Below are 20006 nucleotides of genomic sequence, written 5' to 3' on the forward strand. Positions count from 1 at the left end.
AAGAAATTAATTGAGAAATAACGGTCGAGAAGTTACGTATACATCTGAGTCCCGGCAATTATATAGGATGTCTCGGAGCTTTTATCTCAGATTACTTTCGATTTTTCATAAATAATGTACCCGAGAATGAAGATTAAGAAATTAGATTTAAAGTATATTATAACGCGCGAAAAAGTTCTGGATAATTTCGTTTCGAAATAAATTTTGAAGGAATTTTAATTTCAAAGAAAGAAGAGAGAAAGAGAAGAATAGTTTTGTGATGAAAAGTTGACGAGACATCAAAGTTGGAATGTGAAAATAATTTTGGGACACCCATTATATAGTTTTGCATCGAGGAAGCGGTGCGCCTGGTCTCCGTCCGTTTATTAATGATCCGAAGGCGCCTCCGCATCGCGAGAAAAAAGAGCGAGGACGTGGGAGCGAGCGAGAGGAGGACAGAAAAACGGGATCTACCGGAAGCGAGCGGGTCGGCAGGCAACCCCGTTGCCTGCAAAATCCGCGCCCGCTAATCATCCGATCGCGGCGTAATTATTACACACGCGCGGCCGCATAAAACCGACGATAATTAACGACGCCAAGGATTTTCGCAAGGATTATTGATAATGACACGGTTAGACGGCGTTCGTAAGCGGAACGGGAGCCGCGAAAAATCACGTCGGCGAGCATAAACGCAGCTCCTCATTGCATCACACGACTCGTTAGCATAACGTCCATGTGTTTAATCGGTAGTTTAAGCAGATTGAATTTTTCTTGAAAAACGCAAAATAAAAACGGAAACGAAAAATGTTTCGATATCTCTTATCTTGTATAAAACAATTGTTCCACTTAATTTTACCGAAAAAAACACGCAATAATAATAATATAAGTCATAAAAATTAATAAATAAAAAAATAAATAAAAATTATTTTATTAAAGATAATATAGCACGGCGTGTGTTAAAAATAATATTGTGGTCAATATCTGTTCCATTTAAATATTGAATCATCGAATGAGCGAAAATGAAGATTTTTTTTGACCAATTAAAGCAACGAGATGTGTCGATCGGTAGCCCGACATTTGTACGCAAGGGATTATTGGAGATAGGTCGTTATGTCGGTTTATGGTCGGCAGTTAAAAGGCTCGCGTGAAAAATGCGCTTCGAAGGCGTTTTTGTTACGGGTTAATTATCAGCGTTTGCAACACTCGACGTTGCGATGAATGCGTTGCGCTATTTGTAGCTAGCAACATAATTGGATCGTATAATGGCAGTCTTTTACGTATCGATTGCACAATATCTTTCTCGCATTTCCCGATTTCGTGACGTTAACAGACTTTATGCGAAAAGTAAAAACGAGCTAGCAAGCATGATGTAAGCGCGGTCTGACAGCTTTATTTGTACGTGAAAGCCTATTCGATTGGTTTTTTAATTGCATGCCTTATTATTAGAATACACAATAAAGTATCTAAAATTAAAATAAAAATATTATTAATATCAGGGAATTATATTACTAAGAGATGTTAAATATGCACGAGATATTAAGATTAGTCTTGATATTCAAGACAAGATTAGAAGTAATTTAATTAATCAATAATTTAATTAATTATTAAGAAATCAATAATTATAAAGAAATAATAAATAATTAAGAAATTGTCAAGATATTGTGATCTTGTCAAAGTTATTGATGCAAAAAAAAGTGTAAAATATGAATATTTGTAAATTAGATGAAAAAAGATCACATTAAAAACACATTTATAATAAATTTATTATAAATTTGTTTTTAAATTTATTAATAAATTTAGAAACAATTATTACAATAAATAAAATAGACAATATAAAATTTTATGTAGTTATTAACTACACAAAATTTTGTGTACATACTCGTATATATGTACATTTGAGAAGTAAACGAATGATATTGTATAAATAATAACTTTATCTTAAATTATAAATGTAAAAATTATATTAAATATATTATTTTAAATTATTTAACATTATAAATAAAATTGTAAATAAAATCAAAACAAAACGAGATTTTTGCTAGAAAGATTCACTCAAGATCAAGGTAACATTTAAGTTTTCGAAAAATTTTCAATACCAATATAATACTTTTATAAATATTGTCTTGAATCTCATGTAACTCTATCAAAATCGTGCGTCATAAAAGAAAGAGTATATCAATCAATCATATTTTTCAAGCTTTACGAGACATTCTCACCTCGCCGTTCTCCATGGGGGTTGCTCTGGAGTACTGACTGGCGCATATGACCTCGTCGTCGTAAACGGGTTTGCCCGCGACAGGCGGTGCCGAATATCTCGTCCAACATTCTTCGTCGCTCGGCGCGTAATATTGCCACGGTTGGAAGCTCTCGCCGTCCAAGGATCTCTCCAGAATCCAGGCCGCGGGTCTCGGCGAATTCGCGGCCTTCACGATCACGTACTCGACTTGATAGATCTAAAAATTGAATCAATAAAATCATCGAGATTAAGTAATCATTCAACTTCGTATGTGCGAGTATTAAGATCGTGTCAACAACAAATGTCATTACAAGTGTCAACACGATACACTAAGATTTCTCATTAAAAAAAAAATTGCAATAATTGATAATTCGTGATTAAGATTTTTCCAAGTTCAGAGAGAAAGTGAGTGAAATTCGCAGTTTTTTGCGATAGGCCGAGGTAAAAATCGTGAGGTCAATGGCGGGGTCCGGATTTGCGGGTCTCCCGCGGCCTCTCGTCGGGAACCCCGCCGAGGTCCGTCCAATCTCGCGACGGATAATTAATTTCGAGCAGCCGCAGATTGCGCACAGGACTACCTGGTGTCAGTATCCTCGCGCCCCGTCGCGCCGACGAGACAACTAAGAGGATACAATATCGCCATAATACGCCACTGTCTCTCTGTCTCTCTCTTTTCTTTCTTCTCGATCAATCGTCCCATAAGAGAGATAAGATCGCGCTCCGTTCGGAGGCGGATGTTGAAACCTCTGTTAAATGTCTAAGCGTAGAGAACTCGTGAACTGCGATTCCATACTCGGTTCTGAGTAGATGAGCGATGAAAATCAGCTGTTGCTTCCTGCTTTCTTTTATCTGTCTTTCCGAGTCAAAATTTTGCTCCTATTTTCCATTATTTGTTTACATTTATGAATTCTGCAGGATTTTGATAGATTTCATTTATATAGGAATTGTGTATTATATTAAGACTCTACTTTTTATATTTACACAATAAATAAACAATTTTCCATTTATTAGAGATTTGAAAAAGAAGCTTTTGCGATATTATAGATTAAATAATTTTAAAATAAAATAATCTGATTGTACTTAAAATATCAAAGTAGATGTTCGATTGTAGGAGGAAAATTTCGCCTCGAATTATTATCTCATTGTTCATTGTTAAAATTGCGTATCGATAATAATATATCAAATATCTCAATGATGAAAATCTCCCGACAAGCCGCAAATGACGTAAAAATATCAATTTCAAAGTGCATTCCGGCGTAGCCAATCGTAATGCATTGGCGAATTATATTTCATTCTCATAGGTGAACATGACATTACAGAAGGCTTCATCGAATGCCAGATACATGAGTGATACAGCATGTATCTCCTATATTATTATCTTTAACATGATATTACATGGTACTTTAGATAAGCACTTTCACAGATAAATGCTTTGCATAACTTTAGATAACGTCTTCGTATAATGTGCAATAATCATATCTTAATTAAAATACCGAAATACTCTAAATCAGACATTTATTCAAATCAATCGTTGATTTAAATTAGATTAAATTGATTTAAGATGATTAGATTTAAGTTGATTAAATTTTATCGGTCTTCCTTTCTCTCATTTTTCGTTAAATATGTATTCTTTCGTTCGTTAATCAAGATTTCAGGCTCTCGGAAGGTTTCCCAAGTCGCAGACGACGGGGGATGCTCAGTCGCATGCATCTCCGGACGCAGTCGCGATTTAACAAGACAGGAGTCCTTCATCCTGCGCCGCCGGTCCGTGTCTTTGTCGCTGTCGTTGTGTTCGTTGTGTCGTTACGCCCGCATTGTGAGACCGAGACCGACGCCCACTTTCGGACCATAAAGACAGATCGCACGTCCACGATACCGGCTCCGTTTCCTTCTAAGGACTTCGTCCGGAACGGCCGATTCGAGCCGACTTCAATTATCCAGCCCTTTTACCTCGTAGACGAGGACATGTGCGCGAATGCGAGAGTCCCAATCTGCCCTCTTGGCATCGGAGAGAATCGACGATGACGTACCGATAAGTAATCTTCGATTCACCGGTGCCTCTTTATAAATCATATGACACATCGTGACGTGACGAGGCAGCGTTAACGAGGGTAACTCGAGGATCTCGATCGACTGGCTTAGCAAGCGTACACAAGCGGCGGCAGCGTATACATTCCACAGGCTGCCGAGGGATATATATTTGCGCGTCAACGTTGCTATGACAGGAGAGCAAAAGAAAAGGGAAAGCGCCGCGTTACGAGGCTGTCTCTTTTCTCGCCCGAGGCTGCTCGCCTTTTACCAGCTAAATATTTACGTTGGCCGCACATGCTCCTCCGGCCTTTCAGTCACTCTATCGCGTGCCTCGTCGTATGGGGTAGGTCGTAAGCAAACCGCAAACGCATTATTGGCTCAAGGTTGTCCCTTCCCCCTTCTCCTACTCGAGAGTGTTGGATATCCATGGTGGATACGGTATATATGCGAGAGAAATTCAGAGTTTATCGCTGGCGTGCACGACAGAATTATCGACAAAGGATGAGGCGTGTTTAAACGGACTGCGTGTACGTCTGACTTGTACGGAACAAACATCGTCGGGCTACCATTAAAGGGAAGTAAATGGGAACCAGAAGTTAGATCTTGATAGTAGTCATACTACTCTGGATGAGTTCATGTTCTCGCTTTTGTTTTCTCTTGATTCTTTTCGCATTTCTCATAAAATATGACAATCGATACTGGTGAAAAATTATTGAAAAGAGCGATCTATTTTTAAAAGTATAAAATTTATATAAAAATTGTAATAAAAATTTTAATAAAAATTGAATTTTAATTTTAATAAAAATTCAATTATTTCTTCCCCCCTTACATTCGAGAATGATCGAGAAAAATAAAAAAATTATTTTTTAAAATTAGCTTTAATATTCTTCCTAAAAATTAAAAATTTTTTATTAAAAAAGATAGTAATTTTTTTCATCACTTTAATATTTTTTTCCTTATTTCTATTTCTGGAACGATAATATTGCATGTCGTGGGATAGCTCACGTTATCGCCAATGGATGATGTTAAGAATTTAAAGAATGTGTTTCAGAGAGGATCACTTAGTTCTTGGAATTACATTGTTGTAAAAATATTTTCAATTATATATCTCACACTTGATATCTATATCTAATTAACACGGGAGAAAGTTACGTCAAAATTAATTGCAACGTGATGATCACAATTTCTTATCGCGCACACCGTGTGTTTTATTCAATATTAAGTCGAATCACGTGGCATCGTTTATTCCTCTCCTTTCATGTCCTTTCTCTTCATAGAGACTGATAGTGTCTAGCTTGCCATTTTAGGTACAGCGGCATCATTTCTTCCGCGAAAATGAAAAGCAGTTTCGCTGAATCTCGCGCTCGATATCCGAGAAACACGATTATGTTTTGCCTCGGTAACCTCCTCGCGGGAATTCTCGAAGCACCGGCCACGTGACACGAGGACGCGGACGGCTCCCACGATCACGAACGACGACGGGTTCTGGCCGCCTTCTTCCGAGGTTAAACGCGTCCGCAGCCTTGTAAGGATACGTCTGGTATTAGCATCGGACAAAAATGGTTTTATAGCTGACGCGTAGATGAAGAAAGTCGATAATGGATCCTTAAAGGATCCTTTTTTTCCCCTCAACGACGCGATCCAGCGAAGATCAAGGCCGATCAAAGATGGTCAAACTAGATATCAGCTTTATCACATATGTATCAGATAATATTTGTAAATTATTCTATAGTGGAATTTTTTAAATTTAATTTTAATTTAATTTAATTTAATTTTAATTTTTTAAAAATTACTCAAGTGGATAAATGTCAACGCGTTTTGTCATGAACTTTATTTTTAAAGTATTTGCATCTTTTATTATATAACTCTTGCTTTAATTGTCAAAAAATACACATCAATAATAGTACCTTTAATTTTAACTAGTCAAGGAAAGTCTACTGAAATTACTAACCGATCCAGTTAATCCAAACGAGGCGGAGCAGATACCATCGAACGAGAGGCAACTCATCGAGATCTGGAAACAGTAGGAGGAAGGCGGCAAAGAGGAACGGAGGTCGGTATCGAACGATCCGGACGGATAGAGGGAAGACATTCGAGATGCTACGTCCGGCCGTTGCAGTTTCACGCCATAACGACGGCCAACGGATGAATGCGAGGTGCGGATCGTCGAAGACGATCGGTATCGCATTCGATCCGACGTGTTAATCCGCGACGGGATCGATCGCAGGAACGACACCTTCGCCAGTAATGCTCACGGTTCCGGCGCGTTTTGCAGTTTCACGCTCATCGGCAACAATAAGCGACGCGCGCCAAACGTCGATCCGCAATAATGAACGGAGTGTGCGAAGATCGTCGGAAGAACGACTCGAGATATCGCATTCGATCGAGTGTTAATGGAACAGGGCGAGCGACAATGAGATGTGAAAGTCTGCGATCCCGACTTTGCCGCTGATTTATCGATGGTTTTATCTAAACCGCCAATCGATGTTCCGCCTCGTTATCGTCCAAGAAATCGTAAGTCGGACATGTATACGACTCTTGTGCGATGCCGGCAGATAAAATAGTCGGACTTGAACTTTATTATTAGCGCGGTTAAAAATAATGATATCGAATGACATATAACGGTAAGTTAGAATATATGTTGCATCAAGAAGATTAATTAAGAGCCAACGAAATCTTCAACAGGTTGTAAATTTAGCGTAGACGAACAAAGAGCTGCCATATAATGTAAAAGTCGCCATCGTCGCCAAGATTCTCACGAAGTGAGAAGAGTCCCGGCCACCCCTTTATGGACGCAACGCTGGACCCCCTTCTTCTCGACCGAGGCTAAGGGGCACCGCTAATAAATTGGCATCGCACGCTATCTCGTCGGGTCCGTAAATGGGGTGCACTAGCAAGAAAGTTTACCGGACGGCCGGTTCCCGAAGCCGTTATGGCTCGAAGTAAATATCTCGAGTCGTCTCCTTCTTCAGAGCCGGCAAAAGCAGCGTCGAAGAAGTGCTCGTTGTTGTTAGAAATAATCCCTCGACTCCGTTTCTCTTACCCTTGATCCTTCAAGCATCACGCGCCACAGTAATAATGATTTACGCACGCGATTGTCATCCGCACCTCGCCTCGTTCAACGAGTTAAGTGAGATGATGGAGGAACGAAAGTGCTTGTCGCGCGCGTTTAGCGCAAGTATAATGGATGGCGTGTTAAACATGATGCTTGCAAAGTAACATGCGATGCATCCTGGCGAGAATGGTAAAATTTCGCGACAGAAATTTACAAAATATAAATTTTACATAATTATTTTTGTAATTTTTATGCATAATTATTTTTAAAATTTTTACATATCGCGACTATAGAGATGAAATTAAATTCTAGCGATTGTATTTCTATCAAGTCAAGACATTACGTCATCGCGCGGTGAATCCGCAAAAATTTCTTTTCTCTAGATATAGAGAGACTGGCTGCGGAAGCTATATTATTAGGCGATTTTTCGCGTCGACGCGCCACGTATCTCTTCATTGTCGACCCACGGGAGAAGCCCACATCGATCGAAGGGTGAAATAGCGGGGTAAAATATGGATGTGAAACAAAAGCGATTCTCTCGTAAGACTGACGCCTTTCCACTCCCACATGAGTAGACTTGAAAATCCGCGCCTATCGCGAATTATCGCGATTGATTCAACAGCGTTTTTATTAGATATCCGTTATTGGTATTCGAATTTATAATTAATTTTGGGGGCCCATATAATTTCAGCAAGTTATTCGAAAAATATTTTTTATATACGAAAGATAAAAAGCATCAAATTAAAATTGTTATATAATTTAGATAATGAAATATATAATAATAAAATACATAAAATAAAGTATATAATATATATAATATTAAAATATAGAAAAAATATATAATAATAAAATATATAAAATATTATAAATTATTAATTTTATATTGTAATTATAAAAATGTTATGATATCATCAATATTATTTATAAGTTTTGTTTCATATCTATGATCATAATTAAAAAATATAAACTAAATTAAATTAAAATGTTTGAATGATTTATCAGATATACGATATAAGTGTATGCTGCTCTCATTTCTCTTACAACAGTCTTATATGTTTATAGATGAATATTTTTTTATTTTGCGCATTTATAAACATGATGCATGATTAATTATTCTAACCTGTCGCATTGAAACTGCACATTCTAATCGTAAAACATGAGATCCTAGAAAACCGATGCGCGTGACGTGTAATTAAGTGACTAGCGCCTGGTATTATTCATTCAAGGATTAGAATAATTGGATAAACGAGTCAATTAAATGTCGCCATGGATAAGTCGACGTAACGTGTTATCATCGATTGCACAGGAAAACATGCGTGGCGAATACGCGTGCGAAATATATCATTAAATCAACCACTTATTGCTACCTTTCTTAGGAGCGCGGTCGTAAAAATGTACGGGGAATGTCCGACAAATAAGATTCTTTCACCATTTAAATATATTCGCGAGTATGACGTTCAACACGCTTTCCTGAAATCGAACGGAAAGTCGTGCGAATGTAGGCAAATTTTTCTAAAAACATTAATTAGTTGTTCTCGCGATTGACTTAATAGGAAATCGCTGACATGAATAGAGCTAATGAATTCTAGCTTCAGGATATTTTCGCGCTCTAGAGTACAGTATTATTACACATTATCTCCGACATAGTTTTACAATGATTAATGAAACGTTTGAGAAGTCAACTTGTCAAACTTCTCCTTGAAAGATAACATGCAAATTTCATAATTTTATAATAGTATAATTTCATGGTTAAAAATATAATTATATGATAAAATCTTGAAAAAAAGTGCTACAGAAAATGAGATTAAAAATATTTATTAAAAGCGTAACTATTTTTCATTCTAGAATTTCCTGTTAATATCCTCCATGCGACCGCATGTGACAATTTATTTAAGCCAATTATGTACGTGTGCAAAATTCTTAAAGTTAAACACACATGTTTTCGCTCGTTTTCGCAACAAGTAGTGTACAATTTATTTTTCGTCATTTCTCTCCTTTTCTCTCAGCAGCTTATTCAACTTATTTTGATGACACGTCATGTCCCTGCTACCTCGGTCTGATGCACCGGCAATATATGCATGAAACGGTCGAATTTATCAGGAAAGTATCGCGTTACCATCAATAGAATGTGGACGTATTAATTGCGGATGGATTTAAGGTAACGCGAGACGATATAATCCGATTACCGGGACTCGTGTCAATGAGAAGCGAGATTCGTCGGCGATCTGAAATTTCTCTGCTGAATATAAGATTAAAAGCTTTTAAGGCCGCGACGGATTTCGCGTCTCTTTTCTTTTGCGATTGCGTACATGTAAACTGATATTTTTCAGCCGAGAAGGTTCATCGCGAATGGATTATCGTTTGCGCAACCATATGATCCGCATAAAATTATTAATTAAAGGCAAATAAATGAAGAATAATTTATATAATGATTTGTAAATTTATAAATAATAAATAATAAATAAAAATTTATATAAATTTATATGTTTGCATGCATTTTGTTGACAATATTGGTCTTGTTTCACCAATAAAATATTTATTTATGAAATTATTTATGAAATTTTTACATTTATTTTCCAAGAAAGAAATCTATGGAGCTTACCCTCGTACTTCTTCATTTATTTCTGATTGCTAATAATCAAGACAAATTAAGATTGATATGGCAAGGGAGGATACGATTTTCGCAGACGACTATGTCTGGAAATGGAATTCTTACGTCGGTCGATGCGAGTGGAATCGAATTATGGGAAACGTCGCCGAGGGAAATGATTATTTGATAAAGAGCGAAATTCGATTGCATTCGTATGTCGGAGCTTGTGTAAGGAGGGAAGAAGCTCGGCAAAATTGGATTTAGACACGCATGTAAGTGTAAGTTGGCGCAACGATCCCGCGCGACATTACGATGGAGCAATTTATATCGTTACCAAAGCAGCAATTTAACGATGTATTTTGCCTCATCGTGTATTACCTCGAAAAAAAATTGCGTTAAGTGAAAATAAAAATTTATAAAAATACTTTAACCAAAAAAAGTTATACAAAATAGTTGTTTTAATTTTCTACATTATATCCTAGAAAAATAATGATATTCAAAAATTACGCTAATTGAAAATAAAAACTTACAATATTTTAACTAAAAAAAATTGTACAAAATAATTGTTTTAATTTCCTACAAATAATATTAAAAAGTTGCGTCAACTGAATAAAAATTTTCACTATAAAATATACATATTTCTTTTTTATTTTCAATATTAAAACAAAATGAATTGTAATATATCTATTATAAAAAATCGTTGAAAATATGAACAATCATATACATTGCAATAATCATATGCATATATCCTGAAAAGTTTAATTAAAAAAAAAAAAAAAGAAAATGATAATACAAAATACAAACAACAATTCGAGAAAAGAGCAATTAAGAGCCACCGCGGATGGTAGTGCGTAAAATTTTTTAAAGATGAGTGATTCGCGAAAATTAAAACGAGTGAAAAACTTATGCCTATATTTACTTGGTGCATTAACCAAGATATAAATTCTCAATACCGAGAATACTATAAGACCCTCTTTACCCCCTGAAGAGACGTAGGCGAGAAAAATATCGGGGCGAAGTCGCTGAATCGGAATTGTTTAATACATTACAGAGCCTAATTTATATATATTACTTTGTTAAATTTACGCGGAGCTAATCGCGTTCTCATTATCTCAACAATTGGGCAAGATAGGTATCGGTGTGAGGCTGAATAGCTCAGTGGTAAGAGCAGTCGCCCGGCAAGCGAAAGACTTGGGTTCGTTTCCCGATTCAGCGACTTAATTACTCTTAATTGCTCTTTTCTCGAATTGTTGTTTAATACATTACAAAGCCTAATTTATATATATTACAAAATACAAAATTAAAAATTATTAAAAAAATTAAAAATTAGAAATTAATAAAAAAAATACTTTAACCAACCTCATACTTTAACTCACCTTCGATATGAAAACGCATTTATTCGTACTTCAGTATGTAACATTTGTGAAAAAAAGAAGAGAATTAAAATAAACCCTGCGGATAGAAATAATATAAAAACGCATTTATTTACTATACGAATGTATATAATTTGTGAATGAAAATTATATACGTTGGAACTCGCACTTTGAAAGGCACTTTGCGATGCTCAACTGAACATACATACTGAACAACAATATCGTTATTACATGCAAATTATGATCAAGCTGCTGACCCATATAGTATAACAAAAGGCCTATGCATATATTTTACTTGGTGCATTTACCAAGATATAGATTCTCATTTTTGAGAATTCTATAAAACCCTGAAGAGACGTAGACGAGAATCGGGGCGAAGTCGCTGAATCGGGAATCGAACCCGAGTCTTTCGCTTGCCGGGCGACTGCTCTTATCACTGAGCTATTCAGCCCCACACCGACATCACATAATATTAATTTATAACACATAATATTTATCACATAATATTTATCACATAATATTAATTTATAATAATATTAATTTTAACTATAAAATATCTAGTACAAATTATGTACAAAATAATGAGAGGAATCATTTGGTGTAAAAAAACACATAATTGTTCCGAAGAAAAAATATGTAATTTGCAAGAAAAAATTTGCAATTAACAATTACATATTTTTTCTTAAAAATAACTGTGTGTTTTCTTTACACCAATTGATTCCTCTCATTATTTTGTACATAAAAGTATTAAGGTAATAATAAAAAAATGAATATTTTACTAGATATTAAGAACTCGATCCGTTCAGCGATTATTTCAATATGATAATCTCGAATATCTCAAACTATCCGACTCGCGTAAAGATACACGGAGCGTCTTGTTGCTTACGCGGGACTTAGCACAAGACACTACCGTGTCTCTTGATACTAGGTAACAATCAGAAAAATATAACTGCAATTTCATTCGCCATCTAAAATAAAATACAATTATATTACCAATACAATTATATGGATTTTTAATTATCGAAGAGTAATCTAGAGGAAACTGATGGAAACTGACATACATGAGATAAAAATTATATCATGGATATTGTCTAAGTGAACAAATTATTGTCACGTTCTATAAAAGTCCTAAAGTAAAGATCTTGTATTAATTTCCGAGATGAAAATTCATATACGATATTTTTAATGCAACAATATATCCTTGCCTCGTTAATTTTAATTGGATATTTCACTCGGTCCGAGAGAGATATACATAACATAATATCCAGCATATTTACCTCTCTCAAAGCAACGGAGAGCGCACTCGCCGCATTATTTATGCGACGAATTATTTGCGGGTTACGACCATCTCTCGACGCTCTTCCTCGTCGCGGTTCTCGAGGTGAGGATCTGAGAATTCTCGCGGAAGCATCATCTTCGGACTTGACCGACGCGCCGGACACCGCGCGGTCTGCCGCGAAGGATCCCACGTCCTGGTCTCTTGCCAATCCGATCTTTCAGGCTTGGCCCGCGTCCCGCCAACAGTTGCCAAAAGTCACTCGACCGTGTTGCATCGGGAGAACCGCTTTCATCGCGCATTATTTAAAAATCGTGATCGGTGAAGTTAATCCGAAAAAAACGCAAGAACCAGAAAACGAAATGAAGCGATCTGTCATAGCAAAATTTCGCAAAGGAAATTCATCAATTTTGCATTCGTCACAATTACATAATATTTTAAAGATTTTATTTCATATAAATTTATATTAGTTTATATTAAATTAAATTAATTAATAAATTAAAATTAATTATATTAATTATTAAATTTATATTAAAATGAAAAAAAATTATTTAATATAGATTTATATTAATTAGAAGCGAAATATGTATAAATAAATTTTTCTCCCTCCTAAAATATATAATATAAATTTTAATATATAATTTTTAATATATAATTTTAATATATAATTTTTATGCGATATTTATTTTATTTCATATAAATTTATATTAGTTTATATTATTAATTATTTAAATTAATTAAATTAATATTAATTAAATAAATAAAATAAAAAAATTATTTAATATAGATCTATATTAATTAGAAACTAAAAGTGTATAAATAAATTCTTCTCTCTCCCAAAATATAATTTTTATGCGATATTTATATGCAAGCATATCAAATTTAATCTGTCCGTCACGAGAATTAACGAGGATGCGGGTATAAAAGATGCGGCCAAAAAATGAGATGCGTCATACTCGGCGGTTGAATTGCAAAGTGGGCCGTCGTTAAAGGGAAAAGCGTGATTGTAAGAGTGACGTGAGAGGGGTCCGGCGTCCTTTAACTTCAACACGATGCGCGATGCGCGGACGTAACGCGCGTCTTTCGAGGCGGTTTGTTACGAGCAGAATCGCCTTCATTACTCGAGAAAGTTCGGGGAAACGTATTATCGCGAGCCTTGGGTGGTCCAAGGCCGTCGATTTTACGACTCGATTCGGTTTCTCAAAGGGAATTGCTCAGGCTCCTTTAAAAGAGGGTCAAAGAGTCGTGAGATGAGAGAAAGACCCTTCACGTTACATAAATTCTTTATCGAATATACTTCGTGTTGCTGGAGATGTATTTCTTTAAACAATCTTCATTTTCTAGATTTAATAGATCCAGATTCATTTGCAACAGAATCCACTTCCAAAAGAATCCGCAACAAGCGCAATTGATTAAAGCCGAGATAAAATTTTGAGTCTTTTGTCCCAAGATAAAGATCATTCAAGTTCACTTCTGTCTGAGAACTATGCAAAATCTTATTCTAATATCTTTTTAATGTATTAATAATTTTTGTAAAGCTAATTTTAAATCCAAAAAACCGCTAAAAAAATTTTAGAATTATGTAACAAATGTTATTTAAATTTTGACAAGAGAGAATACTTAATAAAAAATATTCAAAACGAGTAAGGAACAAAGAGGTGAACTGATCGATAAGTATTGCGCCAGAGAATCGTGTCGCCCTCCCTCTCCTCTTTACAAACACCGTCGGTTAATCGGATCGAATAATTCGATTTCGGATACGAGGCGAAAGCCCATCGAGTCGCGACCCTTCTCGGGATCTCCTTCCTTTCTTTTTTCCTCTTCTTTTACCGTGCTCTTCCCTCGGTTAAGGAACCGCATTTAGGACGCGAATACGTTCGCATCGATGCCGGTAGAGCTGAAGGTATGGAGGCACCGTGTATAAGTTTCGCGAGGTAAATACCTGCTCCCATAAACCTGCATCGGACGTAAGGTCGATCCGAATTTATATCCGCTCGGCCGTGAGAGACTCCTCTCGAAGGGAACGAAAGGAAGAGACCAACGAAAAATCTCCCCCGAGCTTCCGATCGTTAACCCTTCACTACATTATGGATTCAAGCGCATCCGTCTATATCCGTTTTCCCTCTTTCTCCTTCGCGGAGTCCGCGTCCGGGCTTAAAAATAACCCGAAAGCGCGCATCGTGTGGTACAAGCTTAATTGCCGTAAAGTTGTCAGACTGTAACGACGTGGCGGATCGTTCTAAATACAGGATGGATCTCCGTCGTTATTTCTAAATGTGAAATTATTACTGATGATGCGTGAGAGATGATTTGTTTATTTCGAATCGGCGTCATCCAGACACACTCAACATCTCAGCGTTTCTCAATAATTGCTTGCAGGTGTGAATTATTTCGATAAGTTTATTCGATTGTCGAGATGAAATTCTGCGATCGCAATTTAAGAGAATGAATGAGACTAAAGCGCGAATGCAAATGATGATATATATTTCGCTCGGATGTGTGTTGCGTTTCAATATAATTCAGAATAATTAAATTTCACCAGGTAATTGACACGCTTTCGATACGAGGTGCAGAAGTAAGAAATACATTCGGATTTATCATCGTTATTCTCGTTCTCCATTTGCAAAGTGCTCTGAATGGCAAATTATGACTCTCGATAATCTTTATAACGCGATTTACTACATTTTTTTTCCAAATATGATGCTGCATCACGCGAGGGTCAAATAATTTAAATGTAATAATAATCAATTTAATAAAGGAATATCTTGCTTTAAAGAATATGATTGTAGTGTAATTTTTATTTGTTGTGTTAAAATTCCGAACATGATATAATTTCTCCTCAAATAAAAATTTAATATTTTTTTTTAAATCATGCTTTTTCTTTTATGACGATTTTGTAACCTTTCGTCCAACTTTCAAGGAATGAGAATTCGATTTATTGTCGATTTTTTCACATTTTGGCATAATTGGCCGACAAGCCATCATCGCCTTTGAATATTTACTCAGTCACGAGTCTTAAAATATTTCACACATTTGTAAGGATGTAATAAGTGAATTTTCCCCTTTGACTCGACCATCTTTGACAGAGCAATCGTCAATCTTCTGTATGTGTCTAAACTAAGATTAAACTTTATAAACGTTACGTGATAAAAATTCATATATTACCGATAGCATCTCAAAGAAACCACAAACGCATAAGTAATTTACTTTCAATGATAAACAAATCGAGATTTAATTAAGTTATGTTCTCGATTAGCTCGCCTGCGAAAGGCGCGCACGTCTCTTCGCAGCCGCTCGGCCGCAAATCTTTCGGAGCAACCTAACGCGATAACATCGCGCAAAGTAAAATTCTCGGCGCGATAAATAAAATGTCGCTTTAAATTTCGTTCCGCTTCTTAACTTAACGAAAGCCAATCTCCGATACGAGCGAATATCTCGCGCTTGCGTGTCTCTTCGTCTCGTGATTTTCTTATTGCGTGCGAGGAGCCGCCGAGATAACGTCCCGTGAAACTTTCGTCTCGTCATAAATAAAACGACGTTTTAATTATCGGCCGGTTCCACGAATCAAAGAAAACCAATTTACGCGCGTGAAGCGCCGCAAACGACGTCGTGTGCCGCGTTCCTGTTGCCAGGGAAGCTTCAATGAGGCCGGTGCAAGCAATATCGGGCCCTGAAATATCTTAATAATCGAGTCCCTGTCGGTTCTCGAACGAGAACCTAGATAATAATTCACGCCATTCACTCGGCAGGAAAAAGTGGACGCGAGGAAAGAAGCAAGGGAACGATCTCGTACACGGTTGATCGATCGTACAATACATGAACCTTTATGTTATCGAATTACTGATATATAGAGGAAATTTAAATGAAAATAAATAAAAATAAAAACATGAAAAAAATCTTGAATGATTTTCAATTCTACCCGAGTCGACATTTTTTCTACTTTAATATCTTCATTTTTAATTAATTTAATTTAACATTACGTTATATATATTTTAAATATACATAATCAAATCATTTCCTCTCTTTTAAAACTATTTAGTTTTGCTAAAAACACTCAACTTTTTAAACTCTTGTAAATAGAAAATTTGTTGCCTATTTAAGATCGAAAGTAGAAGTTCAACTATAAAATAAACCTATGAAAAATCTCTTGGAATTTATGAACGTGAGAAAATTGATATTGAAAACAGAAGCAAAATTTCAACTAGAAAAACATTCAATCAAAATGATATATATTTAATTAGTCGATAATTATCTTGATAGTATAAATATTTTCCTCAATATGTAATTTTACCTGAATTGTGTAACATGCTTAATAACAATTTCGATTACGATCTGCTTATAACTTTGATTCATCTCTTTTAATCGACGACCGTAAATTCATGACGCGATTATCGCTTAGAGTTCCATCACACCGGAGAATCTCGTTTAATCGCCTCGCCCTGCATCCTGCAGCGACGATCAACGGTAAGCATAAGGCAAAAAGATGGCCGGTCGCGGCTCGGTTGTACTTGTAAGGGCCGCGTGCCGTAGTCTGTAATTATCGCCACTGGCCGTGGGAATTGAATTACGAGGTAAATTCGTGACGTGCCGCAACGGTGGCCGTCCCGATAAAAGCAACGAAGCCGCCCAGCAATCACCTTAAGCAGGTTCAACGGTCTCGATCGAGACACTATCATGATTTATGATGATTTTTATGCATCTTTATTATAGGCATAATATTACATAAAAAATAAACTAATTATTCGTCTCGCTTTCCTTCTCACAGATTTTAGTCGAAAGAAAGAGACAATTCTGTCAGGATCTCCATCGGAAATTATGTATCCGACAGAGATTATTATTAATTAATTCATAATCATTTTTAGATTGATTAAAAATTTATTTTTGTTGCTCCAAATTTTTATGAAAGAATTTCATATGATACAAAGAGAGAGAGAGAGAGAGATCATATCATGTTCGATTTAATTCATAAACGCCTCACGATGCATAACAATCCAATAACGTCCAACATTAGACGGCCATAAAATTCGGATGAAAAGTCACGATTACGTCGTCGTGTAACATATGTATACATCATCCGCACAAGAGGCTCACGGCCCATGAATAGGAAAAAAAAACAAATCCCCTCGTCGGACGTGAAACGATCTTCCACCCCACGAGGTATTATTTTCGTGACTTCGTCCGCCTCGTCCCACCTCTCCCACCCCTCCCGGTTCCAGTCCAGCCCGCCCAGAGAAGATGATTCATTCACCCGGTCGACGAAGAAGACGGTGCGCGCGCCCAGGTTCGAGGACCTCGAACAGGCAGGCTTTCGAGGGACGACGGCAACTCGACTCGCTAATCCGTGAACAATGAAGGATTCGGCTGCCTTCAATCGTTGCTCTCGAGTACCATTCCTTGCTCCTTTTCGCTCTCGTTCCATTTCTCGCCGCGGGGTTAGATGTGCCGTCGATCCACAAGAGCCAATAACTCGCCCGTTCCGTTTCAACGCTATTCGAGGGAGGCGGTTTGACGTGCGCTTCGATCCTTCGACAGGATCGTTTCTCTTTTTGGCGATCCACGCGAGTGATACCACGCGCGGTATCATGGTGTCGGTTGATACTCTTGATATTTATATTTTTACGAGTACGATATAATATTTCGAGAAGATTTAAAAAATATTTTAATGTATAATGAATTTTTGTATTATTAATAATTTGTAATTATTTAAATTGATGTAAAAGAAGCTTAATTAATGATCACAGCTTTTTCTCCATTATTTCTTTGTAAAATATATATCAATTGAATTTCTTCTTTAACAATGTGCTGAGAATATTAATGAATTTCCTAACGATAATCTAAGATTAATCATTGCAACTCCTCTTCTTCTATTCAATTTTTAAAAATTATTTTATATTCGTGTTCAAGAGATAGATACTTTGTTAACAATATATAATAAATTCTTTATTTTCGCTTGCAAAATATATTAAATGCACTTTCCAAGCTTTATTAGAAGTACTAATAAATTTTCTGCAATAAAAAAAATGATCACTCCTCTTTCATTAAATCGAGAAGCGGTAAGTCGAGAGTTACGGTGGCGATAGCTCCTTTCTTAATGTTTGCCGATCATTTGTAGCCGTCTGTTAATTATTGCGCAACGTGGTCTCGGCCTCCTCGCCATATATATCGAGATAAAGGCTGTCCATCAAGCGGTCTCTTTTCGGCACGAACAAATTAATTTATTTCACTGGACGCCTTCGCGTGGGAGGCGGGACCGATCTTGCCGCTTGGTCATGTCAATCAGTAGCGCAAACAGAAGTTATACACGAAACGAGATAACGGCACCGATCAACGCGTGGGAATTTTTTTCTCGAAAATCAGGAAATAAATTTCAACTCTATTCCACATATCGATATGTAATCAATATTATTTTTATTATCATTATGTTCATCTTTTTGTATAAAAAAAAGACAACTAGTAAATGCTGATTTTACAGCTTTGTTATTGTAACAAAATTAATAATAATAAAAAATGTTAAATCTTCCGAAATTATTTTTAGGAATTTAAAAAATTATTTATATTTCTTCGCTCAATTTGAGGAGAAATTATTCGAGTATTGTTACAAATTAACACTAATATTAATCTTAGATAACCATTTATAACTATAAAAGCAACATAACGACAATAACAATAACTAATATTGATGCATCATATTAATTTAACGCTGATTTGTGGGATTAAAAAAACAATAACGAGTAACTGGACGGCTGTAAAATTAATAAGCGCAATGAACGTTAACGAGGATCATAAATATGCCCTCCCGCGTATCGCTTATTCGCCGATTAGCATAATCATTCCCGATATCCACAAGTCGTAATTTAAAAATGTCGCGATAAATCATCGCCAATCTTTTCTTTATAAAGCGCAACGAGAAATTCACAGCATCATTATTTGAAAAGAAATACTTTCTTATGAGCTATAGATTTTAAGTTTCTTACGTTTAAAAAAAACATTATATATACTATTTTTTTCTCTTTCAAGATAGCTTATAATAATATCTTCCTTCATATACCATATCGTGATTAATTTTATTATTACATATTACAAAGTTATAAAATTGATAACATGATAAAATAAAAAACCAATTTCATTATTTTCAACATTAACCTTATGATTTTCTCGTTGGCCATGTCTCTCTACTTAATTAAATACTGAAAGCACACTGTCAACATTAAACTATGTATTTAATAATATAGTTTATGGTGATCGTGTGATACTAACTCTCGTAGAAAATGCCTATAGTATAATTACATACTCGTAAAGTGAAATTATAATTATGAGACCATCGTGAATGATCATTAAAAAAATCGATCATCGTTTTCGTTACGCCAGAAGTATAAGTTCATTTTTTTAAGACTCGAAAATTTTCTATTGCGCACGTAGTATTAATTCGTTCAATCAGGTCTCCTAATTATGGATCGTTAGAGGAG

General features: G+C 35.9%; 1 protein-coding gene across 1 annotated transcript in view; it reads right to left on the bottom strand.

Moving 5' to 3' along the window:
• The window catches only part of LOC105251592 (laminin subunit alpha-1), a 142460-nt gene that overhangs the window by 93963 nt on the left and 28491 nt on the right, over positions 1 to 20006 (bottom strand). Inside the window, exon 3 of the mRNA XM_025413615.1 lies at positions 2196 to 2432. Within this exon, the coding sequence (XP_025269400.1) occupies positions 2196 to 2432 (237 nt within the window). The remainder of the gene's footprint in view (positions 1 to 2195; positions 2433 to 20006) is intronic.

Source organism: Camponotus floridanus, unplaced genomic scaffold, assembly GCF_003227725.1.
Source record: "Camponotus floridanus strain SB8 unplaced genomic scaffold, Cflo_v7.5 scaffold7, whole genome shotgun sequence".
Lineage (NCBI taxonomy): Eukaryota > Metazoa > Arthropoda > Insecta > Hymenoptera > Formicidae > Camponotus > Camponotus floridanus.